This window comes from Petromyzon marinus, chromosome 45 (genome assembly GCF_048934315.1).
Source record: "Petromyzon marinus isolate PM22_M1 ecotype Great Lakes invasive population chromosome 45, UKy_Petmar_22M1.pri1.0, whole genome shotgun sequence".
Lineage (NCBI taxonomy): Eukaryota > Metazoa > Chordata > Hyperoartia > Petromyzontiformes > Petromyzontidae > Petromyzon > Petromyzon marinus.
The window spans coordinates 7,520,367-7,548,305 of NC_133711.1; the positions used below are offsets into that span (position 1 = coordinate 7,520,367).

General features: G+C 52.6%; 1 protein-coding gene across 1 annotated transcript in view; it reads left to right on the forward strand.

Moving 5' to 3' along the window:
- Window positions 1–27,939, forward strand: part of TRAPPC8 (trafficking protein particle complex subunit 8) — a 64,010-nt gene that overhangs the window by 21,683 nt on the left and 14,388 nt on the right. Inside the window, exons 14-27 of the mRNA XM_032971041.2 lie at window positions 132–356; window positions 3,149–3,257; window positions 3,538–3,768; window positions 8,433–8,581; window positions 10,373–10,447; window positions 11,839–11,953; window positions 13,723–13,880; window positions 15,609–16,051; window positions 16,644–16,782; window positions 18,693–18,789; window positions 20,285–20,347; window positions 22,195–22,253; window positions 26,395–26,604; window positions 27,806–27,907. Of these exons, the coding sequence (XP_032826932.2) occupies window positions 132–356; window positions 3,149–3,257; window positions 3,538–3,768; window positions 8,433–8,581; window positions 10,373–10,447; window positions 11,839–11,953; window positions 13,723–13,880; window positions 15,609–16,051; window positions 16,644–16,782; window positions 18,693–18,789; window positions 20,285–20,347; window positions 22,195–22,253; window positions 26,395–26,604; window positions 27,806–27,907 (2,175 nt within the window). The remainder of the gene's footprint in view (window positions 1–131; window positions 357–3,148; window positions 3,258–3,537; window positions 3,769–8,432; window positions 8,582–10,372; window positions 10,448–11,838; window positions 11,954–13,722; window positions 13,881–15,608; window positions 16,052–16,643; window positions 16,783–18,692; window positions 18,790–20,284; window positions 20,348–22,194; window positions 22,254–26,394; window positions 26,605–27,805; window positions 27,908–27,939) is intronic.

Below are 27,939 nucleotides of genomic sequence, written 5' to 3' on the forward strand. Positions count from 1 at the left end.
TGAGAAGCTGTAAACGGGCCAAAGACATGTTCATGGATATAACGGGTATTTCGCGAGCACGTGGTGAATGGAGCGATGACCGAACCGTAAATTCGCCACTGTGGCTGACCGCCTTCCCCCTTCCGTCGCAGAGGAAGCACTCCCTGCGCTGCTACAGCCAAGCGCTGCAGGTCTACAAGGGCAAGGGCTGGTCGCTGGCCGAGGACCACATCAATTTGACCATCGGGCGGCAGTCCTTCACCCTGCGGCAGCTCGACAACTCCGTGTCGGCGTTCCGCCACATCCTCATCAATGAGAGCCGGCAGTCGCCCATCCAGCAGGCTGCGTTCCTGCGCGAGTATCTATACGTGTACAAGGTACGCTGCACGTGGCTGCCTGCAATCCAGCACTGCGCTGAACGATGCTGCCTATAATAAAGCAACTGCGCTGCACGTGGCTACCTGTAATCCAGAGTGCGCTGCACTTGGCTGCCTGTAGCACAGCACTGAGAAGGCAGCAACAAGGGTCGGTGGATCACACACATGTTGTGAAACTCCCTTCCTACGGGCGACGAGAAGGTTGCCGTACCCCTGGCTCACCAGAAGAAGGCAGTACATCTATTCCATCTGTAGGAGGGAACAGACACAGAATTATAATTGTAGTCAGGTAGCGCACGGGTCGTTTTAGTGGCAGCTCACAACCAGAAACTCCTGAGTTTATTCTGCGCAGGTGTTCGCGGTTGTGCTGTATAGCTGTCCGTCGTGTTTTTGGGCTGTTCAGTACAAAGTCCGACGTTTGGCTGCATGTGCCTGGGAGCTTCTTCAGTGAGCAGAATTGAAAACACAACAGAAATTGAAAAAGCTCCCCAGCACGTGGAGCGAAACGTCGGACTCCGTGCCCGAGCAACACGCAGCCCAACCCCGAAAACACTTGGCAGAGAGATTCTGAGATCAAGGTTCAGTTGGGGCAGAGACTGACAATTTGTTGAGAACACAGTTTAGATCTAGCTGTCCTTGCCCCACACCTCTGATTTGCGCGGTTGGCTATGTACGGTGCGGAAGAAGTCCACCATACATCTCGGTGAAATCGGCTGAATTTCTCCGATTATTATCGCTCCCCGGTGTCATCTGACCACCTCTGTTTTCTAGGAATTATTTGTAGGCACATTCTTTGGTGCTTTCCGTTAAGTCACGTAGATAGAAAAAATAATAATAAATAAAGTGAACAACAAATAATAAACAACAAAAAAACACTCATGTAGACTGTAGCCTGGTTCTAATTGGAGTGAGTGTACTGGCAGTCTATAATGTAGACTTATTGTTGGTTCTTTCAGTAATTTAAATATAAAATATAAATTTATAAATAAATAAACCATGACGTTTCCATCGCAACACAAGTGGTCGTCATCAGGAAAAGGGGGGATTAGCCTCTAAAGGCAGACTGTTTATGAAGGTTTAGAGATGGGCGTGGCCCAAATGTGTCAGCAGCATGGGCGAGGCAGCTAATGTCAATGTAGGAGAAGGAAATGCCAACGCAGTGGGTCTACACCAATCAAAGGGCCGCCAGGCAATCATTTGCACCTCGCTTCACATACCCATACTGCTGTGGGCACGTTAGACCTCTCCCCACCAGGGGGCGACTCCGCCTGCCCACGATCAAGCCCCCACGTGTACGGATTATGTCTTTTATTCATCGGCCTGGCGGCGGGCCCCTTCGTGATCCAGCCCCTTGCCGCCCATCGTCGCGTCCACGGTGCCTCGGCGTATTACGCAATGGTCGGCGTGTGCGGGCGCCTCGCGGTGACGGCGTTCCGTCCGCGTTGCGCAAACGCCGCTCTCGAGCTCGGGGGGGGGGGGGCCGTTCAGGAAGAAATTCAATGTCGCGCGGCGAAATAACCGCCGGGGGGGGGGGGGGGGGACAACAAAGCGGAATGAAACCGAAACGCTTTTTTTCTCGGGTGACACAATGCCAACCTCTTGTAAGGGGTCATCCATTTAGTGCGTACGCAAACATCTGTAAAAACTTGACCCCTCCCCCCACCTGCGTACGTACGCCTAACACCCCCCCCACCCCCCGAATCCTATTGAACGGTCGATATTTAATCCACGCAGAAACGATCAAGGATTAATAATGTTGACGTGCTTAAGAAAACAGGTAATCCACCGCCGGCTGCATTAAGTTGCGTACCTTGGCCACTTATTTTGCCGAGCTGCGTGATAGCTCGCAGTCAGGGGTACGGTGTCATACGAGTGACACCTCCCACAGTCCTACTTCTTCCGGTTGTACTTGTTGTCTGACAGCTGAAGATACTGAAATGTGGCTCATTTTAAGGTCATTGTAGACAAATTATTATCGAGGCTTCACCCCCCGTTTCCTATGCGTGCGTACATTGTCAGTAGACCCCCAATACGCAAGAGTACGCATTTGGGTTAACCCCCCCTCCATGCGTACGTACTAAATGGATGGCCCCTAAGAATACGCACCGCCCCCTCCGTCTATTCGCTCGCATTTCTACCCAAGGTCACACTCTTGCTCCTCGTGTGTGCGAGCCGTGTATATGTCCTGTATATGTACGTGTGTACATCGTATTGCACCGTGACGTCACTTAGTATAAGAAGCAATCTGGTCTTTGGTTTGCTCCGTGTTGCATTAGAGTTGTTGTATTTCACGCTGACATAACGCATTGTGTAACATCATAAGCCGATATTTTTTTTGCCGTTTGTGTAACTGTGTTATTATTTTGATTTAAAGCTTTCGTGACTGCAGTAATTCAAAATAATAAAATATATATTTTATATATATTTTATTATTTTATTATTTTGTTGTTTCTCTTCATCGTGACTTTACCGAAAAAACTAAGAATATGTGTTATTATTGCGCTGTGACATAACTGGGGGGGTGATGTGGCCAAAGCGGGGAGTTGCAGAGGTTCATGGTTTGAGCCCAATGGTCGCCCTGGTTAATACCGTGATGTGCGTGAAGCATCACAAAAAATTTACGCTCCGCGTGCTTTTGTATTTAGTCTGTTGTCCTTCCCCCCGCACCTCCGATTGCCACGGTTAGCTACGCACGACGCAAAAGAAGTTCAACCCACGTACGCCCATGCATTTCGTGTCCTCAAGCGAGACGTGGCGCGGCGTTGTGCCGCCGTGTGTTTACGCGTGCCCAGCACGTGAGCGGCGCCGGACCGGAGGACCCGCTCCCGCAGCTGCCCCTGCCGTACGTCGACAGCGCCGCCACACGTCTCTTCCTCGGCCACGACCACAAACCCGCGCAGGGTGAGGCCTCCGTGGCGTCGCCGCGCTGCGCGCGGCACGGCTCCTTTGTCGCAGAGGCCCAGATGTGGCACGAGCAGGCGATTGCCGGGCCTGCACCTTTCCCGTTCTTGACACTGGCAGCGCACCGTGGCGGTTGCGGCGACTGCTGCGGCACGCGGTTGACGGGCCCGTACGCCCGGCTGACTGCTAATCGATCGACGGTCAGCGTGACCCCCCCCCCCCCCCACTCCAAACCCCTCACCTCCCCCCCTCGCCTCTCCCCGTTGTCCCGGCGCGGCAGGCGAGATGCAGGCGGCGACTCACATCTCGCTGGACCAGGAGCACGACCGCGAAGCGGCGGTGCAGTGGCGCGAGCTGGAGGAGGTGCTGGTGTCGGCGGCGGTGGCGGCGCGGGGGGGCGGCAGCGGCGGCGGCCCCACGTCGGCCGCCTCCTCCTCAGCCCTGGCCCCCTACCAGCAGTGCCTGAGCGCGCACACCGACAACACGCGCCCTCCCGTCGCGGTGCTGCACGGTGGGTGCGCCGTGCGGACGCGCGTATGTGCGTCTTTGTTTGTCTGCAGGGAGCGGTGGTGTAGTGGTTAGTGTGCTGCGCTGCGAACCTGGCAGGCCCCAGCTCGATTGTCACTCCAAGCCGACACCAGCGACGACTCGGCCTCAAATGAGTAGCTGGTGAGATGTGTAAACATCACCACTGGTGAGACAAAGGCGGTCGGGCGTGCTGCTGGCCACCCACCCCCTTGTGTGCCATGCCGGCCTTCATAAGTTTTCGCCAACAACACTTTCCCCAACAGTCTGTTAAGGCTGTACGGGGGGGGGGGGGGGATTTTTGCCATTGTGTGCATGCATTGGCAACTGGGTCTTTCCCGTGACCTCCTGGCAGCGGGCGTTCGACACTTCACGTGGCCTTAAAAGTGCACATAGCCTGGCACAAGCGCCGTGGTGATGTCACCGGCACTTGGTTTGGCGAATGGCGGTTATCGTTTTTGTTGTGCGCATTTGTGCGTGTGGAGCGGTGGCGCAGCGTTTTAACGCGACGCGCAACGAACCCAGCCTACCTGAGTTCGATTCCCGCTCACGACCAATGCAGTGATGATTATCTGAACCCTTTATGTGTGGGGCCCCCCCCGCTACCCCACCTGTGTGCCTGAGCGCACGCCCAAGACACGCGTCCACGTTTGTGTACGTGTGTGTTTCCGCGCGAGCAATTCTCTGCGCGGCCGACTCCTGAAACAACAAACCCGAGGCTGTCTTAATAATAGACTGGCTTTGCTGGCTTGGAACGGCGTTCACTCTTGAAGGGCATTGAGCTGAGTCGAGGCCCCGATCGGCCGTTCAAACCCACAACCTCTTCCCGTTCAAAAGAGCGCCAACACAGAGCGTCGGGTGATTATCGTCCGTCCCGCAGGAAATAAGTAACGTGCAAATAAATAATACCCTTCAGCGGTCATGCTTTTATTGTTATTACAAAGCCGGGGAGGGTAGGAGGGGGCCGTGGGGAGGTGTGGCGCGATGCATACGTTTTAAGCTGTGCGTAAGAGGCTTAACGGTGTGCTGGCACAAGCAGACAAGCAGCGACGCCACCTCCGCCACTGCCCCCCCCCCCCCCAATCACAGGAGAAGACGGTGGTCTTTACAGCCATGCTACTGCTGCGGCGATAGGACCGGAGCTTTTTGGGTCAGCGCCGCTGATCGGTAATGGATTTAAAAGGTTGGCGCTGAGCAGCTGCCACCGTCTGTCAAGTTGAGGCCGAACTAACACAATTTTTTTTTAATCTTGCAAAATTCCCACTCCGAGAAAGACAAATGAACTAAACTTAAACTAAACTACTTACATTTTACCGGGTAAGGCCCACTGAGCTAAATGGCTGTTTTTCAGAAGAGGCCTGGCCATAAATTATCGCTCAACAAAGCAGCTCATCATCTGGACATGTAAAGCAGCCAAATACTCTAAACGCACATTCATTCTAAATGTGGAGGGAAAAACCGGAGGATCCGGAGAAAAATCCACGCGGCCACGAGGAGACAACTCCAAATACAGTAAAACCTTGGATTGCGAGCATAATTCGTTCCGGAAACGTGTTTTTAATCCAAAGCACTCGTATATCGAAGCACTCGTATATCAGTTGTGATCGCGTGATGCTCGGCAGACAGCGTATACGTACACTACACGTATTGCAAGACCTCGCTCGTTTATCAAATTAATATTGAATTAAAAATTTTGCTCGTCTTGCAAAACACTCGCAAGATCAAGTTACTCGCAATCCAAGGTTTTACTGTATACAGAAGGCGTCAGGGTTGTGATTTAACCCACGACCTCCAGTATCCCAGGCGAGGTAGTTAACAACTCGCCCACCGTCGCAAACATTGCTCTCACAGGCAGGGCAGGTGGGAAAGTGCTGCCTCCCCTCGTGTATGGCTTGAAGGTATCTGATAGTGAGTTCTGTGATTCCCGCTTCTGCGGGGCCCTTCTCTAACATGAGAGACCGGAATGGAATTATTCTCACGACTTGGTGCCGATATACATAATCTAGAGAGAATTGTGGAAAAAAGACGAAAAACATTACAATATTGGCGTCGCTTTTTACAAGCCACACTTAAAAAGTCAAAACCAGTCCACAGGTTTGCCGAAACTAAGCGCTATTTCAAAATCCACTCGTGCTGATTTGCCCAACATGCTACGGTGAATTTTGATTTAAAGCTTTCGTGACTGCAGGGATTCATATTCTTGGTTCTTTCGGTAAAGTCACGTGACTTTACTGAAAGAACCAAGAATATGTTACGGTGAAACGTGTAATTTTTATATATATATAAAGTCACTGGATTGGACGTCTGTGAAAAAGAGCGTCGTACATGTCCACACGAAGATTCTGATTCTGAAAATTGAGACATCTCTAGTGGGCCGCGTGTGCCAGGAATTTAGCGTCGATTGGGCTGCACGTTAGCTCAGTCCCGTAACTTGTTGTTAATTACATTTTCTAATCTCCATTCCAGTGCCTACTTGTTATCATCCTTGTCTCAAAGGACCGACATCAAATAAGTTAACTTAATATTTCCTCTCTCATTCGGGATTCCCAGCAGTACCCCAAGTTATTTCCCCTACCCTCCGCACCCACCCAACATCTCCGCCCTCCTCCTGCACGTCCCCTGCGCTCGTTAATCCACGCTCATCGTAATTTATTTATCTTAATTATTCTATCGCTGTGCCGAGGGGGGGGGGGGGGGGGAGGGGGGAGGCACTAGGTCCGGTCGACTTTACGTCCGACCGTTGCCTCTTAATTAAATCCTCGCTTGCGCAAGCGCCCGTCGCTCAACCCCCACCGCTCTCTCCCAACCCCTTGCGGCGCTCCACTTGGACACCCGCCGATAATCGGCGTCATTGGCGCCAGCTGTGCGTGGGACGGGGGTGGGGCAGCCTGGGGGTCGCCCCCTAATTAAGAGCGCTAATCTCCGCTCGCGTGAGGTTGCGTTTGCGCGGTTTCTTTAATCGTTTCCAAGCTGCTACTTTTAACAACAATCGCTTCTCTTGGCACGCCCCCCGACCTTGACCTATACATTGATGTCAAAGGATTGGTAGTGGCGGTGGCCGCAGCAATATAACGATTCATCATCATCATCATCATTGTGATCGTTAGCCGGCGGGCGGCGGTGGTGGCCGCTCTGCACGTGGCTGCCTTGAATCCAGCGCTTTTGGAGGCAGCAGCGAGGGTTGGCGCATCGCCGCTCGGATATCGTGAAACTCTCTTCTTCCCGTGGGCGTCGAGAAGGTGCCGTATCGCTGGCGCGCCAGGAGAAGGCGGTACAGCAACATGTGGATCGTCCGTGCCCATCTGTACAGGGGATGGTGTTGCCTCCTCACACGTCTGGCATCTTCCCCGCGCGCTCGACGAGAGGGCCAAATCGTTCGCTTTGTTCACTTGAATCAAAAAAGTATTCACCCGAGCGGCTGAGCGGTGACGTTTTGACTACCGGCCCTCCAACTTGGCAGTTGGTGTGGTGTGGAAGCATCAGCACTGGGGAGACAAAAGCGGCCTGGCGTGGTGCCAGCCAGCCACCCACTCGTGTGCCCGTTCCAGCCTTCATGGGACTTATCCCCCGAAGTCTGTTGAGGCTATGCGGGGGATGTTTGTCTTTGTGTTGCTGCTGTGCACCATGTTGGCTCGGGGATGTGGCTTTTGTCCCTGGCCCGCGTGCCGCCGCAGGATACGGGCAGTTGCCGTGCATGCACACTTCAGTGAACCAGTGGGCGAGCCAGACAATTGCGTCAGGCTTAGCGGAGCCACTTATTATTACTATGAGAGCACCATACAGCAATGGATTGAAACTAAGTGGGGCAGAGCCTTGAACATTACCCCCTCATTATATGTTTTTTGGGGTTTTATCCGTGTACTCCGAATTCCAACTTCATGCTGAAATATCGTGAATAGAACTTGCTTAACATCCTGATGCAGGACCCTCCTGAAAAAAGTCTTGCGATTGAGGGAGGCTTCAATTTCGAGATCGCACTCACCGTTTTTAAAGATCCTTAATGATCTTGCTCCTCTCCTACCCTCCACACACTCCCTTACCTCTCCTCTCTCATCCACTCCACTTCCCTCCACACACTCTCCTACCTCTCCCCTCTCATCTCACTCTACTCCCCTCCACGCACTCTCCTACCTCTCCCCTCTGATCTTACTCCACTCCCCTCCACGCACTCCCCTACATCTCCCCTCTCATCTCACTCTACTCCCCTCCACACACTCTCCTGCCTCTCCCCTCTGATCTTACTCCACTCCCCTCCACGCACTCCCCTACATCTCCCCTCTCATCTCACCCTGCTCACCTCCACTCACTCTCCTATCTCTCATCTCACTCTACTCCCCTCCATTAACTCTCTGCTCCAGCAACAAAGGCTTTCTGTTGAAGCCCACACACAGCCTTTGCTCAGTGGGAGATGGCTCATTCTCTTCTGCTGCCCACATTGTCTAGAACTCCCTTCCCCAAGCCATCCACGCTGTTGATTCTCTGCCCCTCTGCCGATGACTGACTGCCTGTCTCTCTCTGTATAAAACGAATGAGCTTGTAGCGTCTTGACAGCGGCCGCTATATACTTCCATGTTGTATTGTTTCCGATAGAGGCTTTTGTTTTTTTACCGATACCCGTTGTTGATGACTCTCCTGTGTGTGTGCTTTCAGAGCCCATCACGGTGGAGGTGTGCTTCAGGAACCCCCTGAAGATCCCGCTGGTCCTGACCGACCTGGCGCTGCTCTGGAAGTTCCAGGCGCGGGATTTTCTCTCCCCGGCGCCGGCCGACACCTCGCCATCCGCCGTCACCAACGAGAAGGTGAGACGTCGCGCTCGTCGCCATCACCCTCGTCGTCGTCGTCGTCGTCGCGCTCTTCATCGTTGAGCTCGTCGTTGTCGCCCTCATCGACGCACTCGTCGTCGTCGTGGCCCTCGTCATCACCCTCATCATCACCCTTGTCATCGTCGCCCTCGTCGTCACACGCGCCGTCGTCGTCGCCCTCGTCGTCGTGCTCGTCATCGCCCTCATCGCGATCGTGACCGCGCCACCAGTCTCAAAGGGCAGGTCCATGTCGTGACGCAGAGAGAGCGGTGAGCGCCATTGTCGGCACTCGCCTAGCTTCTCAACGTCAACGGTGAGGGCCTGATATGGCCTCTGTCTTCGCTTCACGCGGCCGGTGTCTTCGCTAAACATGGCCCGTGTCTTCGTTTCACCCGGCCGGTGTCTTCGTTTCACCCGGCCCGTGTCTTCGTTTCACCCGGCCCGTGTCTTCGTTTCACTCGGCCCGTGTCTTCGTTTCACCCGGCCCGTATCTTCGTTTCACCCGGCCGGTGTCTTCGTTTCACTCGGCCCGTGTCTTCGTTCGTTTCACCCGGCCCGTGTCTTCGTTTCACCCGGCCCATGTCTTCGTTTCACTCGGCCCGTGTCTTCGTTTCACCCGGCCCGTATCTTCGTTTCACCCGGCCGGTGTCTTCGTTTCACACGGCCCGTGTCTTCGTTTCACTCGGCCCGTGTCTTCGTTTCACCCGGCCGGTGTCTTCACTAAACACGGCCCGTGTCTTCGTTTCACTCGGCCCGTGTCTTCGCTAAACACGGCCGGTGTCTTCGTTTCACCCGGCCCGTGTCTTCGTTTCACCCGGCCCGTGTCTTCGTTTCACGCGGCCCGCCTGTACGCGTGTTTGTTTTTCGAGTCCGGTGCCTTTGCTGAAAATGTCATAGGGTTTAAAAAAAAAAAACTCCAAAATTGCATTCCGCTTGCCCTTCAGTGCCCTGTTGTTGTTGTTGTTGTACATATAAGCAAAGGCGCAGCCCTGCAATTGCCTGCTAATGCCACTGCTGGCAGCAAAATGGGCCCCCACTTAAGAGGGATCTCTAACGAGCCCACTGTCCAGGGGCATTTTCTGCCTGCTCTTCCACCCTGGCCAGATGTCATGGAAGAGGTGGGAGTACACACACTTGACCCCACCGCTCGCAGCTTGCCGGATTGGCTTACTGTGGTTGTAGCCAACTCAACCCCTGGGTGGACAACCGGAGGTGGGGGGTGGGCGATTTAAAAAACTTGCACCGTTGTTTTAACTGCCGCGCCGGGAGAACTGACTGGGGTGCTGTTGCGGCGAGATGTTAACCACCTCGCCTTGTATACAGAAGGTTGTGGGTGCGGTCGCCTGTATATTTGAAGTTTGCATGTTCTGTCTCTCCCCATGGTCGCGTAGATTTTTCCCCAGGTCCTCTGGTTTTTCCCTTCACATTCAGAAACATGCGTTTAGATTATTTGCCTGCTATGAATTTCCACATGACGAGCCACTTTTGTTGAGCTATCATGTGTGGCCAGGTCGCCTCTGAAAAAGAGCGAAGAGCTTAAACCTGGATAAACAAAAAATAGGATCTCAGTTGTGCCCATATAATTGGATTTTTTTATGCAGTAATTGGTCACCAGGCTGAGACCATCAACTTTCTATTCTTGAGAACCCAGTTTAACCACTGTGGTTGGGCGGCTGAAACCTGGATTCGAACCCAGGAACTCTTCTTGGTGGTCACCCGCTCGGCACCTAACCAGCCCACCCCGTGCCACCGCCATCACCATCTCACACGTCCTCTCTGTTCCCGCAGATGCCGGCAGGAAGTGACCTCATAAAAACGGAAGTCAATCCCGAGTTTGTTCTGCAGAGCGAGGAAACCAAAGCCGTGAGTTGACCTGCTCGCACATTCACTAACACAGCAGCCCCTCAGGTGACCTCTCATCCGCACCTCCGTTTAAGCACGGTTGGCTACGTACAGTGCGAAAGAAGTCCAACGTACGTACATCCATACGGGTGGTACATTCCCACCGGCCCCGGTGCAGGGTGATGCGCGTCACATTGCAGTAAAACAGTTTTCTCTGTTTTTTTACTTCTTACCATTGGAATTTATACAAAGAAAGTGTAAAACTAAATTTTATGTGATGGTCAATTTTGTTGTTTTTGCGGTCATTGGTGACCGGGCTTAGTCCACCACTTTTGAGAACCCGGTTTAATCACGGGGGCGCCTGAAATCCAGAGCCAAAGCCAGAAATTAATTGGTGCCAGCTTGGTATGGGACTGACTGACGAAACGGACTGACAGACCGACAACGGAATGACTGACTGATGGACTGAATGACTGATGGATGCACAGAATGTCTGACTGACTGACTGAGTGACTGACAAATGTAATGACTGACCGACTGAGTGACTGACAGATGGAATTATTGATTGATGGGCGTCACGACTGACAGACGAACGGACGGGCCGATGGACGGAATGTCTGATGGACTGACTTGACTGATTGATGACCAAATGGACGGACGCGCACACTCGCGCACGTACACGCGGCCATACCGACAGACCGTGCGTGGGTTTGCCTCCCGAGGTTCAAATAAAGCTGTCGACGAAGGACAAAGACGAAATGTTTTGTTTCAAGGGCAAGCTCAGATTAAATTTTGAATTTTCCTTTGTCGGGCATCACGGTGTGACATAAGAATGGAGAAAAGAGAGAGAATGCACGAACCCATTCAAAAGTTTGCTGGCAGCTCATTCCGCAGCTGCTCGCTCGCTCGCTCATCACACACCCCGGATTTATAATTCCCCGGTGGTTTAAAAATGACACTGAGTAACATACAGGGAGAGGCCACTGTGGAGGTGTGTGTATGTTGAACTTCTTTCCCACCAAACATAGCTAGTCGGAGGTGCGTTTGACACTTTACTTTGCGTGGTTTGCCCTGGGTGAGTTCTGGCTGCTGAACATGATTCTTCCAGAGCACCACGACCGCGCACTCTTGTATGTGCAAGAGAAAACACACCTTATTCTCCACAGTACAGCCCTTGCTGTCCATCAAGAGAAAGCAACCAGAGAACGCACACCTTATTCGCCACGGTATTGCCTTGTCCATGCAGAGAAAGCATCCAGAGAAAGAACGCCTTACCCTCCACGGTACAGCCCTTGTTGTCCATCCACCTCCGTTTCGTTTGGCTCCTCCTAACATCGCGAACCATTCCAAATTGCATTTCTTCGAGGAAGTCCCAAATCCGTCGCTGTCCTCCCGTGTGCGTGGTGGCGCAGGCGAGACTGCGTCTCTTGCCGAAGCAGACGGGGGAGCTGCACATCTTGGGCCTCGTCTACAGCCTCAGCACCCTTCCCTCGGCGGCCGTCGACCCCGAAGATCCCTTCAGCGCAGGTTCGCTCGCGGGGCAACCAACACTACGCCGCCTGGGTTCTCGGGTGCATGCCGCGAGATCCGATTGCATTGTCGCTTTGCAGCTAAGATTTAATACGTTAAGAGTGTTCCCTCTCTCCGTATGTAACAGGCTCGGATGGGTGGGGGGGGTGGGGGGTTAGGGGGGCGAGATGTATAACTATCTCACCTTGGATACAGGAGGTCGTGCGTTCGATCCCAACACTGACGCCTGCATATTTGGAGTTTGCGTGTCTCTCTCTCTCCCCGTGGTCACGTGGATTTTTCTGCAGGTCCTCTGGTTTTCCCTCCGCATTTTGAAAAGTACATTTAGAGTATTTAGCTGCGATAAATTTCCACGTGAGAAGCCACTTCAGTGAGCTATCATTTGTGATAGCCCGGTCGCGTCTGAAAAAGAGCTATATAGCTCAGTTGGGCCTCACTTGGTAAAATATAAAAAATAATAGTTTAGTAGTTTACTTTGGTTCAGATGATCCAAAATGAATTTAACTTAAGTGTGAAGTTGTTGCTATTTGGGATTTGCCCTTTCAGAAATCTGGCCACTTTCATCCAAATGGTTTCCAAAAAACATAGATAGGAAAAGGCTCCGCTAAAAGTTTGTCACTTTTGTCACGTGACGCTTTTGTCACCGATGTAACGCTCCGGAGGACGACGCCGCGCGTGTTGGGAAAGCGTTTTCTGATTATACGCGGTACGCGTGATTTTTCTTCAACACGGGACAATGACGACGATGATAATAACAACAATGATAACAAATCGGATTTCTCGCATTGCGTTGAAGCACCAATAAACGGCGCCTTTCAGGAAAGCAGTACTCGATCGGAGGAACATCCACTACATTTAAACTGATAGTGTGACGTGAAATTCAGTGACGCATTCAAAAAGGATGACAAACAAAACGGAGCTCTACTTTAGTTGGTCCCCCCCCCCCATCCCCCCGATAGTTATCGCCAATATTGCAATGGTCTGCCGCTTGGGTATTAACGCTGCCGTCAGAGTTGCATTAAGTTAATCGTAGGCTTCTTTGAAATAAATTAAAGTTTCTGCTCTTCGAATATTTTCTTCTTGGTCCGCTGCTGCCCTCCAGTTGCTGGCCGCCAATAGTTTTACCCTCGCCAGGAAGAGATTCACTTGCGGATACTTTTGTGATTTTGGACGAACACTCGTTCAATTTATATGTGTGTGTGTGTGTGTGTTGAACTTTATGTACCGTACGTAGCCAACTGCTAATCGGAGTAATCATGGGTGTAATCATTAAGTGACTTTTTTGTGGTGGTGGTGGTGGTGGTGATGATGATGCAGGCTGTGTATGTGAAGCATAGCACCTTTGCGGTAGCCCTGTGGTATACGAATGGGAAAAATGCCAAATGTAACACATTATTGTTACAATTAGTTCTAGCCTAGGTCTTGTCGGCTTCTGTGGGGCTGGATTGTGGGCTGTACAGCAAACGCCATTTTTGTACTGTAGTACATTCCCAACGTCTGTGTTCCCTGCCTTCACCAACCTACCACTGACCTACTCACTCGCTTACCCACTCAACCACCTGCTCACCAACTCACTCACCCACTTACTCAGCTACCCACTTACTCACCAACCTACTCACTCACCCATTTACTGATTCACCCACTCACTTTCCCACCCACCCACTCACCCACACATCCACCTATCCACCCACTCATTCATCCAACACTCACCCACTCCACTCACCCAACACTTGCCCACCCACCCACGTCTCGCTGTGGGCGTGCAGTGAAGGTGCCCGGAAACGGCATGGTGGTGCGCGGCCGCCAGGACCTGGAGGTGCAGGGCCCTCGGCTCAACGGCACGCTGGCCGAGAAGACGACCGTGCAGTACGGGCCCGACCGGCGGCTCGACCCCCTCGTCACCCCGCCGATGCCCCTGCTGCAGGTGCCACATCGATTACGACGACTCGGGCTTGTGCCCCGGCTCGTGTCGCAGTGGGGTTCGCTCGACGTAGCGGAGCTACGTAGCGTTGTCGTAATGCGTTCGCGCATCTATGACGCCGTGCGTTAAACGGTGGCCGTGTTTATTCGCAGTCATCGCCGTCGCCCGCCCCCCCCCCCCCCGCCACTACTGGCAGGCTGGCACCCGCTGTCAGGCCAGGTGCTGAGTTGCTTGAGCCGCACAGGGACAGCTGCCACGTTGGGGGGCGGTGAAGGGGGGTCCCCTAGGTTAGACCACACTGCCAGCAGCGCATCCCTGCTGGTAGATTTTTGCCCTTCCTACATATGTGTGTTGAACTTCTTTCGCACCGTACGTAGCCAATCGGAGGTGCGGGGGAAGGACAGCAAAACTAAAAACAGAAAGCAGAGAGCGGTGCCTTTCCCGGCCCAAGCGCTTGGGCGGATGGCATTGCTCCGTTAGATTGGCTGACCGTCCATAACAGATGAGTGTAGGTTTTTGCGATCGTGTACCTATGGGTGGGGATGGCATTGTCCGGCTAGGTTGTTTGACTCGGGTTATCTTTGCTATAAAAGTTGAGTACGTACTGCGACCTTGGACTCGGTGCCACAGCGGCGAGATGTTTAAATACCTCACCTGGTATACAGGAAATCGTGGGTTCGATCCCGACCCTGACCCCTCTATATTTGGAGTTTGCGTCTCTCTATCTCCCCGTGGTCACGTGGACTTTTCTCCGGGTTCTCTGGTTTTTCCCTTCCACATTTAGAATCAACATCACGCGTTTCGAGTATTTGGCTGTAATAAATCTCCACGTGATGATGAGCCACTTCGTGGAGCTATCATTTGTGGCCATGTCGCTTCTGTAAAAGAGCTGTACAGTAATAACTGCAACTGATTTCACACCTCCGATTGGCACGGTTGGCGATGTACGGTGCGCAAAAGAAGTTCAATATACGTATGACTGAGCAGAAATTTGAGATTGCTAATTTGAAAGGTGCTTTATTGCTCGTTATGGCCAAGCAGCTGTGATGATCCACACACACACATTGTTCTAATATTTTTAGCTCTCCCTTTGATCTCAGTGATGTAATTTTATGCAGTGTTGTGTTTCACGACTAATTAATTTATCGCTCCACAGTTTTTCACCCTAAGGGGGGAACCCGCTATCATCAACTTGTTCCTCATTCCCATGAAATGTTGCTGAAGGTCGTTGGAAAAGACGGTGGCCTTGATTTATTTCACGCATCAAAACGAACGCTCCTCTTTTACTGTGAATTTTATGATACGCTAAGCAGGGGTTTTACGAGTTAATTTTTATTTTACAATGCCGGAACGTAAAATTTAACTATCGTTACATTGGGTCTTTCGCAAAGCCACTCGAGTGTTTCGCGGTAACAGAAAGCCCCCACAAAAGTGGATATCACAGAGCTGCCTCTGAGATCCCTTCAAGTGATCTCTGGTCCACAACAGTAGAACGGGGGGGGGGGGGGGGAGTGATGGAGTGGGGGGAGGGGGCTGCGCCTTCCAGTGCTGGGGGGGATGGGGGATGGGGGAAACGTACAAACTCCACTTCACTTTCGACTCCCAAGTTTACCATTTCGGTGTGGTCACTGTGACCTCCGTGCCAACATGCCCGCTGTTGACCTTAACGGCGGTCGACAAACGCCCCCCCCACCCCCCCCACCCCCACGCCCCCTCCCCCCAACTTCGCAGGTCTTCTTCATAAATTTCCCGTCGGCGCTGCTGTGCGGCGAGATCCAGAAGACGCACGCGGAGTTCGCCAACGTGGGGCCGCGGGCGCTCCTCTCGCTCCGCGTCGCCTCCCGCAACCCCGAATTCTTTACCTTCGGTGACGGCGCCACCGCCGGCGGCGCCACCGCCGCCGGCACCTACGCCACGAGGCCGCGCCCGGCCCAGCCCTGCGTCACCCCCGTGCCGCGGCAGCCGGCGCCGGCGCCGCCGACGCAGCCTCGGGGTCGCCCCCTGGCGGCGACGGCGTCCCATGGCATCGTGGAGGTGCCGCTGCCGCACGGCCGGCTGGAGCCCGGCGCGACGCTCCGGCTGCCCATGTGGATCCGCGGGCCCGAGGAGGAGGGAGTCCACGAAGTGAACTTCATCTTCTACTACGAGGGCGCGGAGAGGCACCCCAAGCTCAGGTGGACCCCCCCCCCCCCACCTCCGCTCCTCCCCCCCTCTTCCCCCTCCTTCCCCCCCCCCCCGAGCGAAATCAACCTTCCGATGGCATCAAGGGGAAAGGTTATCGCGAGCTCAAATCCTGATTGGTCAGTTGACTCAGGCCATCGTCACTCTGTGGGGAGTCGAGAAAGTGCGTACCCATTTCATGGAGAAAGTCGGCAGGTGTTTTGTCCTCTGGATTGACTCGCCCTTGCCATAGGAATGTGGAATGCCACGTGAGGGGAGATGAGAACCGCCTCGGTTTTCTTCAACGGAGTAACAACGTCTTTGAAAATAACGGCGCCACGACGCCTCTCGAAATGAAATGACCGCCGAGTCACTTGCGAGCGTTTCCGAGATTCGGCGGTGAACAGGAGGGACCCGCGCCCCGTGACTTGCAGACGTCTCGGATCCCGGGAAATGTGGTTAATTTCTCCGCAGTGCCCCGCCAACGCGTGCGCACACGCCCCATAAGTCCCCTAAAGCTGCCACCCGGGCGGTCTCTGTAAGTCCTCTGTAAGTCGAGGGTTTGCGGTAACTCGCCGTTTATTCCCGACCACCCCCACACCGCAGTCACCGCGTGCTGCGGCACACGGCGGTGGTGTGCACCGCTCGCTCGCTCCGGCTGACGGCCAAAGCCGCGCGGAGCCACCGGGTACAGCGCGACGCGCACTCCCTCCTGCTGCAGCTCAACATTGAGAACCTCAACCAGGTGAGGCTCGCCACTGACACACACCACAAACACCTCAACCAGGTGAGACTCGCCACTGACACACACCACAAACACCTCAACCAGGTGAGACTCGCCACGAACACACACCATGAACACACAAACACCTCAACCAGGTGAGACTCACCACTAACACACACACACACCTCAATCTCAAGTGCCAGTTGAGTGCCCGGCAGGGGTTGGTTGCTTGTTAAAGAGGGTAGGCGGTGGTAATGACGTGAAGATTTTGTCGCCCTTGTAGGTTATGGATTGCCCGCAACACCTCCCCCTCCGCCGCCCACACTCGCTCCCCTCGGGGCCCAACTGGCCTGCCAGTCCACCGCACGTCAAATCCCGGAAATGATTCGTTTGGAAGTTTGGCCACATGTAAAGAGCTCTCCGCTCCCGTTTCTCTCCGGCGCCCTTGGAACAACCGGGAGAGTGGTTATTCGGTCAACGGGCTCTGTGCGGCGGCCCGCTCGCATGTGCTGTCTTAAGCACCGGCGGCGCCTGTGCTCGGTGAACAGGTGGCTTCTGTTCAAGTTTCTCTCTCTCTGTCTCGAGAGAGGGAGAGTAGAAAACTAAAAAAAAAATTGACCCAAATTTATTCGCATTTGCTGTGGTGGTATCTTTTGCCGTGAGAAGGTGGGGGGAGAATCGATGCGGAAGTGTCATGTGGAGCGGCGGTGGAGTGGTAGCGCGCGGTGGGTGGCGCGCCGTGTTATTAATCTGTCGGCCCCAGTTCAATTCCCGGCCATGGCGGCTAACATCGGTGGCAAATGAGGGTGTGAACTGCTCGCGAGCCACAACCTCCTTTACCAACCGGCACGGTGAAATATGGTCAAGTAACCCCCGCGACCCACACGGCATGGGGGAAGGGCCCTCTTTAACCCCCTTAATCAAAAGAGCCATACATTTGCACACATACCTGTCAACCCCTTATCAGTGCCCTACCTTATTGCAGATCAATTCAGACCTTAGCGGTCACCCCGAGCGTTCATCATACAAAGTCCCATCACAAGGGAGAAACACAAACAAACAGACAAAAAACATGTATACAGGAGGTCGTGGGTTTGATCCCGACCCTGACTCCTGTATATTTGGAGTTTGCATGCCTCTCTCCCCCGTGGTCATGTGGATTTTTCTTCAAGTCCTCCGGTTTTTCCCTCCACATTTAGAATCAACGTGCGTTTAGGGTATTTGACTGCTTTACATGTCCACGTAATGAGCCGCTTTTGTGGAGCTATCATTTATGGCCAGGATGCTTCTGATAAATAACTAATTAGCTTGCCTGGAATAGAAGCATTTGAAGTCTTCGTCTGTGTCTGTAGGCCTGAACCTGGAGCCTAGAAGTGTTGTTGCATCTTAAAACACGCTTCTCTGAAATCATTTGCATTTACATTGTTTTCGTATTTGGTTCGTTTTCCCACGGCCAACGTGTAGAGAATGCGTGCTTTCTTTGCCGGTGAGATTATTCATGAAAAGCTACAAAAGATTAATTTGCTCAGACACTTCTCCTTCGGGGAACGATCTAAGTCTGAGTGAATGCGTGTAAAGGCGTGTGTGTGTTTATTCACGTGTCTGTGTGTGGGGTGAGCAGGAGTGTAGTGGTTAGCACGCTGCGCTGCGAACCCAGCGAACCGAGTTGGATTCCCGCTCACGACCAACACCAGTGACAATTATCCGAACCGGTCGTGGGCCTCCTCTAGGTCGACTCAGCTTCAAATGAATTCCTGATGCGGTGTGTAAACATCGCCACGAGGGAGACAAAGGCAGCGCCGAGCGTGGTGCTGGCCATCCACCCCCCTCGTGTGCCGTGCCGGCCTTCGTAGGTTCTCGCTAACAGCACTTGCCCCAACGGTCTGTTAAGGCTACACGAGGGATCTTTGTCTTTGTACCTTTGTGTGCAGGTGGAAAGCAGCGTGCGGGAGTTCCAGGTGAGCCAGGTGTCGAGCGTGAGTGGCGAGTGGCTCCTGTCTCCGTGCTTGGCCCCGCCTGCTGGCACAGGTAAATCCGTACTCTGGCCGCAGGGCCCATTCCTAACCCTCATCCCCAATCTTAACCGCCAATCACGACTCCAAATCTGAATCGTAACCCCTATTTCGAACCCTGACCGTAACCCCAATCCTAGCCCTTGGCTAAAGGACCCACGTTACCAAGACCCATGTTACCATGACCCGTGTTAGCATGACCCGTGTTACCCTTACCCCTATTACCATGACCCGCTTTTCCATGACCCGCGTGACCATGACCCGCTTAACCGTTACCCGCGTTACCATGACGCGATCCTCAATAAAACTTTCTCATTCAAGTCCACGTTGGTGTTGGATCGCCCCTCCGCCCCACCCCTCCTGGGCGGCAGCAGTTGTCCAGTGAGATGACTTTTGGCACCTTCCGTCGGAAATGTGGGAACATCCAGCAAACGGCTGAGGGCTGAATAATTAATCGGAGATGATCCCCTCCCAGCCACGCACCACCACAGCCGCCGCCGCCACCACCACTCTTTGTTAGAGCAGCCCTGAAACAATTCCTTCTGACTTTTGGGTGAAACTTCGTAAGCCTTTGCACCGCGGCCGTCTCTCCTTAAGTCACCTTCGCTAAGCCTCTGGGCTCAGCCCCACTCGTCAATGAGAAGCGCGGCATCATTCATCCCTGGCGCTATCCATGCCTCGTTTAATTGAAATCTTCGTCCTCAATCCACGCGCGTTAATCGATGGGAACAAAAAAACTCGTGCCCTAACTTAAATCCAAGCTGCTGCTGGAGTGAGTTAAAGATCACCCGAAGCCGTCGAATGTTAGCGCAGCCTCAGATGCAGCTTTAAAAGCTTGAATGCTAATAAAAACAAGCTATTTGGTGGTGGTGCTGCTGCTGCCTTGGTAGGGTTGCACAAGCACCTCCGATTAGCGCGGTTGTCTACGTACGGTGCGAAAGAAGTTCAACATACATATGTACTTCCTGTAGACTAACACTGCCCATAGACTCAACACAGGACCTCCGATTAGCACAGTTGTCTACGTACGGTGCGAAAGAAGTTCAACGTACATGCATACAAAATAAACTCGGCACATTCGTCAATAACGCTATGTGCATCTGTGTGTGTGACCTTATAAGGGCATCTGTATAATGATAAACAATTGATTGTCTAAATGGGGTGAGCAAACGATTGAGCCGACACACGTGCATGCGTGCGCGCGCCTGTGTGTCTACGGTGAACGATTTCACCGCCGCTCTGTTGCGCCCCGTGCCCGATGGAGAAACGCACGGACGCCCGTTCATATCCTCGCCGTTTATTTCATCTGCCCGGCGACTTATTGCTCGAGCGAAACCGGTAGCGCGGAGGGCTTGCTCGCACTCCACGCCGTTAGCGGAAACCGCTCAGGCATGCGGATGTCAACCCCCCCCCCTGCTCCAAGGATGCCGGTGGTGGTGGTGGTGGTGATGATGACGACGCTCCTGCTGACGCGGCTGCTGTTGCTGCTGCTGCTGCTGTCATTGTTTTAGGGATAACGCTCGGGCCGCGGGAGAAGATGAAACTGTGCTTCAAAGCGACGCGCTGCAAACCGGGTGAGCCGCTGTGACCTTGCCCCGATCGCCGTCGCGTTCAATCAAGAAAAAAATAGCATCTCAAAAATTAAAAAATGTAAATATCGGCCGAATGCCAGCTTGTTTCCGCTTCTTGCGTATAGCTTGATCGGAAGTCAAAAGGGATTTTCTGCTTTAATGAGCATTGAGGCGTTGGTGCTCATCTGCCGTTTACCGCTGTTGAATTACCCACAAAGTGGTGCTTTATCGGAGAGGGATGATGGGCCGAGTCAACCCCCAACCAGGATCTTAACTCGCTATCATCTGATCTTAACTCACGATCATCCGATCTTAGCTCTCGATCATCCGATCTTAGCTCGCGATCATCCGATCTTAGCTCACGATCATCCGATCTTAGCTCGCGATCATCCAATCTTAGCTCATGATCATCCGATCTTAGCTCGCGATCATTCGATCTTAACTCACGATCATCCGACATTTACTCGCGATCATCCGATTTCACGCCACGGTCAGTCATCTTTAATCAACCATGAGATGGAAATAAACATTCCATTGAGAAACTTGGAACATCACCAAATCTTTTATAATTACAACCTGGATTACGGCAAGTAATTCTCAGTACAGAATATATATTTCTATATTTTAAAAGATTATAATTGGCAAAATTGTACAACCATTTTCGTAAACATTTTAAAGAAGGCTTATGGAAAGAAGGTGAATTGCAGTTTTGAAAATGTATAAAAACACAATAAACCGAATGTAATTTTTGCAACGGCAAGTGACTAGATTTTGGCCAGTCAATGCAATGCAGAAAAAAAAAATTCGAAAATGTGAACAAAAACTGGCTTCGGGCAGCCGGAGCACATCAAGATCAACTCGGTCCATTCAAAGACGCTTGGAAAGTATTTACAAAACTGCTTCTAGATCCCTGTCCAGATTCTTTAGCAAGGAAGTGGCTTCAGTTGATGTGCAGGGGATCACTTCTTGGGTGCCGACTCAGTTTGTCTGCTCTGGGCTGTATTTATTTTATTTTACCTCCGGTATTTTTTATTATTTTCTTGTTTTTGTCCCTTTGGTGACAGGGTCACTCATGCACATGAGGCGCATCCTGTTCCCTTGAGGTCTCCGCCCAGTTAAACAGAGGCAACTTCAGTGCCTTCGCTCTTGAGTTCTATGGCTTCGCTGCCAAGTAAAACCCACTGTGGTCTGCGCTACCTTCGACGGAGGTGGAGGAACAGCAAAACGACACGAACCGTCTCTCTCCTGAAGCCCTCTCTTCGTGGCTAGCAGCCCTCGACATTGGCTTTTGGCTCCCGAACCATATTGCTGCTACCAGCATGCGCACGAATGGAACTGGCTGTGTGGTCTCACACAGAGTTCACAAGTAGTTCACTACTTGAAAATGTTTTGTCTGCGTGCCGTTATGTGTTTGCTGCATGTGTTGTAACGTTCCTACCTACCCCTGTTGAACATCTGTGAAAAAGAGCTTAATAACTCATCGGATTCCTCCAGTATGAATACATATTCTGATTTTACTTCAATGTATGCCCTTGCAAACGAGATGTGTGTCCCATCTCAAGGGGTTTTCCAGGGTAAAATTCGTTAATCGACAACTAACGTCAATAAAACTGCTCCGTGGTCTATGGTCTGTTCCCTGTTTGCACATCTCCACACCATCCTGTACCTCCGATTAGCATGGTTGGCTATACGTATGGTGCGAAAGAAGTTCACCGTACATACGTACAAGGTGAGAATGAATGCAGTTAAACCGCGCTCCAGATAAATCCGCTCACGGGTAACCGCGGGTGACCCCGTAGCTCTGCCGTTAGCTAGGAGGTGAACGCCGTGTCTCTCCGCGTGTGCCACAGGGTCGTGCGAGGATACGGGCAAGCTGATGTACACGGACGTGACCTTCGCTGACGAGCAGGTGGGTGTCAGAGGTCGTCGTTGTGACAAGGGCGATGTTTCCGCTGTGTTTATCGTCGTCCTCATCATAATCATTTCTTTTAAACCATCACGCGAACTCCGCTCATCCTCTGCAACCGCAGCGGCTTTTGGCTAACCATCGAACAACAACGGTCCGCCGCATTGCGCGCTTTCGGATGCGCTTCTGTAGCTGTCTGGAACGCTCTTCCTTCCGATATTAGGAAGCCACTGGAGCTATGTACTTTTAAATCATTTAGATTGAAAACTCACTTCTCTAAAATTTATTTTTGTGTTTAGCTTGTTGTCCCTGCCACCATCGGATTACCTGGAGACAAATCGACGCCACCACACGGAGAACACGCAAACCCCAGATATAAAAGCGACAGGTTTAGGATCGAACCCACTACCTCATGTTTACCAGGCGAGGTAGTTAACATCAGAACAGGTTATGTATATCTGCGGTACAGGCCTTAATGCCTTGATATACTAAACCAAAGTGACAAGCAACTCTTTGATTTAGTCATACGCAGTTACAGTGTAACTGCGAAATACAATGTGACGGTTAACATGACATGTTTAACTATGTGAGAAATCTGGAGACCAGGATCGGAGTCCCATTTGCTAAGAGTGATCTGGGCCACCAAAAATGACAAAAGCGATGAAGCGAACAGAAAGCCGAAAACAAACATTTGTGAACATTATTTTTTTACGTAGTTTTTCAATAGCTTGCATTTATAATCGATTCGTGTCAGGCATTGCATTCGTCTCCATGAGTCCAGCAAACAGAAGAGAAGACCTAAGAGCGGATGGTGGAATTCTTGGGGCAGGTTTTGGGGACCGCTGTGTCTCTACCGTGCAGCAACTGCCGCTGCAAGATCTGGCATAGGGTAGATAGCGCTGGCGATTGGGTGTGGTGCGGTGATGGCATCATCAGAGATAATTGGGATCGGTAGCATAGAGGTTAGCGTGTTGCGATACGAACCCGGCGACCCGTGTTTGATTCCCGCTCACAGCCAACACCAGTGACAATGATCTGAACCGGTCCTGGGCCTCTCCCCTCAGTCAACTCGGCCTCAAATGAGTACCTGGTGCCGTGTGTAAACATCGGCACTGGGGGGAGGCAAAGGTGGCCGGGAGTGGCACTTTGCCACCCATCCCGTCGTGTGCCGTCCCGGCCTTCATAGGTGCTTGCGAACAGCACTTGCTCCAACAGTCTGTTAAGGCTCTACGGGGCATCTTTTTCCTTGGCATAATCAGCAGTGTTGGCCACGATGACGGCTTGAATCCAGCGATATTCCACATTCGCGGTGCAATCAGTGGTGGAAATAAATAGCGAGCGGCGCCCGACAGTGTGGGTGTTTTTTTTTTTCACGAGCGCTTCTCGCTTGCAAATGAAGTTGAACAGATGATTTATCTTCTCTGAATGACACTCCTCTTAATTGGTTGACTTATCGATGCCCACGGTGGAAGGCGGCTCTGCGGTTACACTAACGACTACCCACGTCTTTATGGCATCCGACGTGCACGTTCCGAACTGTTGGAACCGCGCCCCGACTTGGCTTCACTATTACCGGCTCAACGAGGCAAAAATATCACGCGCATGTGCAGCGTACACGGCGACGGCCACGATAACGTTTCAAACGAATTCTACGGGGCTGAGAGCACCGCTCAAATGAACCGCGCACCCGAAAACGCAGCGGCGCATCCAAGTGCGACGAAATAACCGCGGGCAAAGTGCCGCTTTCCCGATGATCGAAGCCGCTAATTGTGAGCTGATGTGGAGGAAATTTCGCACCCCGCCCCCCCCCCCACGCGTTGAAGGATAAGCTGGAGAGGGGAGTAAAGGTGGGAGAGGTGATGGAAACGTAGTGCAAGATGATTGACATTTCATAGGATACAAACATATGTATGTTGAACGTCTTTCGCACCGTACGTCGCCAACCGTGCTAATCGGAGGTGCGGGGGAAGGACAACTAACTAGCCACAAAAAGCAGTTCTAAAGAAATGAGTTTTCAATCTAGATGATTTAAAAGTACATAGCACCAGTGGCTTCATAATATCGGCAGGAAGAGCGTTCCAGACAGCCGCAGAAGCGCATCCGAAAGCGCGGAATACGATCATCGTCTTTGTTCAATGGTTAGCCAAAAGCCGCTGCGAGGATGACCGGCGTTCACGTGATGGTTCATGCTACTTGAGGAGATCAGCAAGGCACCGCGGATCATTTGCGTCAAGCACTTTGTGTGCAATGAGTTGCGACCTTAAACGTTAATCGGATAGGTCAATGTGTGGGCGGGGCAGGGTGGCGCAGTGGTAACACTTGTGTCTTGCAGCAAGAGGGCCTGAAACAAAGCGACCTTTTGCGTGGACATGAAACTTAGGTTTTATCGTAGCCAATGCAATTGATCCATATACAGGGTGACCGCAAAGTCCCTTTGCACGGGGCGGGGGCAAGGGGGGGGAACCCACCAGAGATGACGTTACCTCGATTCCAACAGCTCCCTGTGTTGCCCTCCATTGTCAGCACACAGCCGGATTCGTGCCCAATTTCTCCATGGCAGATTCTTCCGAGTGGATGCCTGGCGACTGTGAAAGTGGTTCCAGGCAGAACCACGACCATTGATGTTTGTCACATTTGATTGAAACCTCTGTGAAAGTTAGGTTCTCATTGTCTTTATGGCCCGTCTGCTCACTTTCACGGTCGTGGATCCACGCACTCGCTACTGGTTCGTGGAGAGCATGAATGTTAGTGGCTAGGATGAGTGTTGATAGATGGGATGAGCGTTAGGGGATGGGATGAGTGTTCGTGGATGGAATGAGTGTTGGTAGATGGGATGAGCTTTAGTGGATGGGATTAGTGTTGGTGAATGAGATGAGTGTTCGTGAATGGGATGAGCGTTGGTGAATGGGATGAGTGTTCGTCGACGGGATGAGTTTGTGCAAGACGTGTGTATTATTTCTGGATGGACATGAGTAACAGTGATTGGCCCAAGTCCAGCAGCTGTCAGTGGGAAGATAACTCGGAAGTCTTGTATGCCATGTGCGTGTACAGGCATTGTCTATTTCCCTGTCACCTGCCACATTAAATGGGGTATTTAAACAATCGCAAGCAGCCGCGCTACCTCCAAAAACCACACCGTTGTGTAATTGCGGCTCAGGACTATGGCAGCATAAATGGGCCGTGTAACTGCGGAGATTGATAGCTAGTCACAAGCATGTAATTGGTTTCACGACTCCTGCGGTAGCTATTACTGCAGGGTATAATTCCGGTTTTTTTTCCTTGAAAATTCTTGAACTTTTAATATTTTTTGCGAGTGAAATGTAGCGCCTCGTAATTAAACGTCCATGTTAAAAATAAAACGTCAAAACATAACGTCGTTATTATTATTTACTTCCACGATGGAGTAGCACCCAAGGGCGGGCAACAAGCCCGAGAGCACGTCCACTTGCAGAAGAACGAGCGATGTAATCGTTCTCGTGGTGTCGCAGCCTCTTGGCTGAATTTCTTGCATTCCGAGAAAGTGGGGTGATGGCGGCGGCCTTTGGGGGGGGGAGTGGGGGGGTGGGGGGTGGGGCTTCAACCAGTAGTGAATATATCCCGGCTGGTGACGATGAAACCAAACTGTGCGAGTGTGTACCGCCACCACCCGTCCCGCTCAAAAACACACGCCCACGCCCCAGATTCGACGGCAGAGTCTTGTCGGTCCCCGGTCGGCCTTGCCCAGCTGTCTTCCGTGGATTAGACACGGATTGGAAGACGATCATCCCCGACCTCGAGGGGTTGAAGAAGGAGGAGGAGGAGGAGGAAGAGGCTGAAGAAGAAGACAAATAGGAAAAAGAAGAAGAGGAATAAGAGGATGAAGAATAACTCCCTACCAACAATTAATTTCGCTCCGCTCACGACCAAGCCGCGTTCGGATCCCGGCCACGGCTAACACCAGCGGTGGCGAGTACGATCTGAAACAGTCCTGGTGACGCGCCCCCCCTTTCACCAACCAGGCCCTGACCGACGTGGCGAAGTGTGGCCAATGGCACCCCCCGTGACCTCCCATCCAGCCTGTGGGGTGCGGTCTCGCGGCACGATTTGGGCCTCGACGTGACGCGGACTATTTCCCCCCTCTGCCCCCGCTCCGCTTTCTTTTCAGATTCTGAGTTGGGCGACGCCCTGCTCGGATTTTTTTGCCCGGAGCCGGAGAAGCGGCGACGAACCGGGCGCGGCGGCGGCGTTGGCAGCGGCGGCGGCGGCGCCGGCCTGGGCCCCCGCGGACTCGCCGGCGGAGCTGCACCGGCAGCAGCAGCAGGAGGTTGTGGTGAAGAGCAGCCGTGCCGAGATCAGTCTCACGCTGCTGTGGAAGGTGAGCTGCCATCATGATGCTCACATGCGCTCGACTATTTGCTCGCCCGCTCGCTCGCTCGCCCACCTGTTCTCATGCTTGCACCCTCGAAAATAACTAAACTTAACCATTTTACTTTACCAGGTAGTGCCCACTTAGCTGTGTAGCTCTTTTTCAGAGGGGACCTGTCCACGAATTATCACTCAAAGAAGCGTCTTGTCTCGTGGGAAATTTCTCGCAGCCAAATACTATAAGCACGTGATGTTGTTTCTAAATGTGCAGGGAAAAACCGGAGGACCCGGAGAAAATCCACGCGACCACAGGGAGAAAGACGTGCAAACTCCAAAAATACAGGCGGCGGGGTCGGTATCGAACCCACGACCAGAGGGCGTGGGTTCGATCCCAACCCGCTGATCCACCTGTTTGCATGTTCGCTCGCCCATATTTCTCCCCAATACCCCCCCCTAGCCGCCCACCATCAATTTCCAAGCAACCCAGATGCTTTTATTCTCCTTCAGCGATTTTTTTGAAAGGTGTTTCAATTGCACAGGTGAGCAAGGGGCCACATGTCTGTGTGTGTGTTAGAGCCTTCGTGGGGAGCGGAGATGCAACGGTTAGTGCACTGCACTCCAAAGCCGGCGACTCGAGTTCAATTACCCACTCGCAGCCAACATCTGTGACCAATGTCTGAACCTGACCTAGGCCTCCCATAGGTCGACAAGGCCTAAAATGAGTACCTGCTGCTGTGTGTAAAACATTGTCACTCTGGAGACAAAGGCGGCCCGGAGCGTGGTGCTGGCCACCCACCCCCTCGTATTCCGTGCCGGCCTTCATATGTGCTTGCTAACAGCACTTGCCCCTAAGTCTGTTTAGCCCTTATGGGGGATCTTTGTCTTTTATTTGAGCCTTCTTGGGGAGCGGAGGTGCAATGATTACCGCACTGCATTACAGAGCCGGCGACTCGAGTTCAAGTTCCCACTCGCAGCCCATATCGGTGACAAATGCCTGAACCTGTACTAAGCCTCCCCTAGGTCGACTCAGCCTCAACTGAGCACCTTCTGCGGTGACTGAATACGGCGCAGGGAGCGTCGTGCTAGCCACTCACTCCCTTCATGTGCCCGTACCGGCCTTCATAGGTGCTCGTCCAACATCACTTGCCCCAAAAGTCAGTAAAGGCTACGCGGGTTAACTTTGTGTCTGTCTTTGTGCATGCACCCCCAAGGCGGTGGTGGTAGAGGACAAGCGGCAGACGATCGTGGAGGGGCAGCACCACGTTCGGCTGGAGGACATCGGCACGGAGGTGACATCACCTCCTCTCCAGCAGGTATCATTGTAATGTTTTGGCGGGGGCGGAGT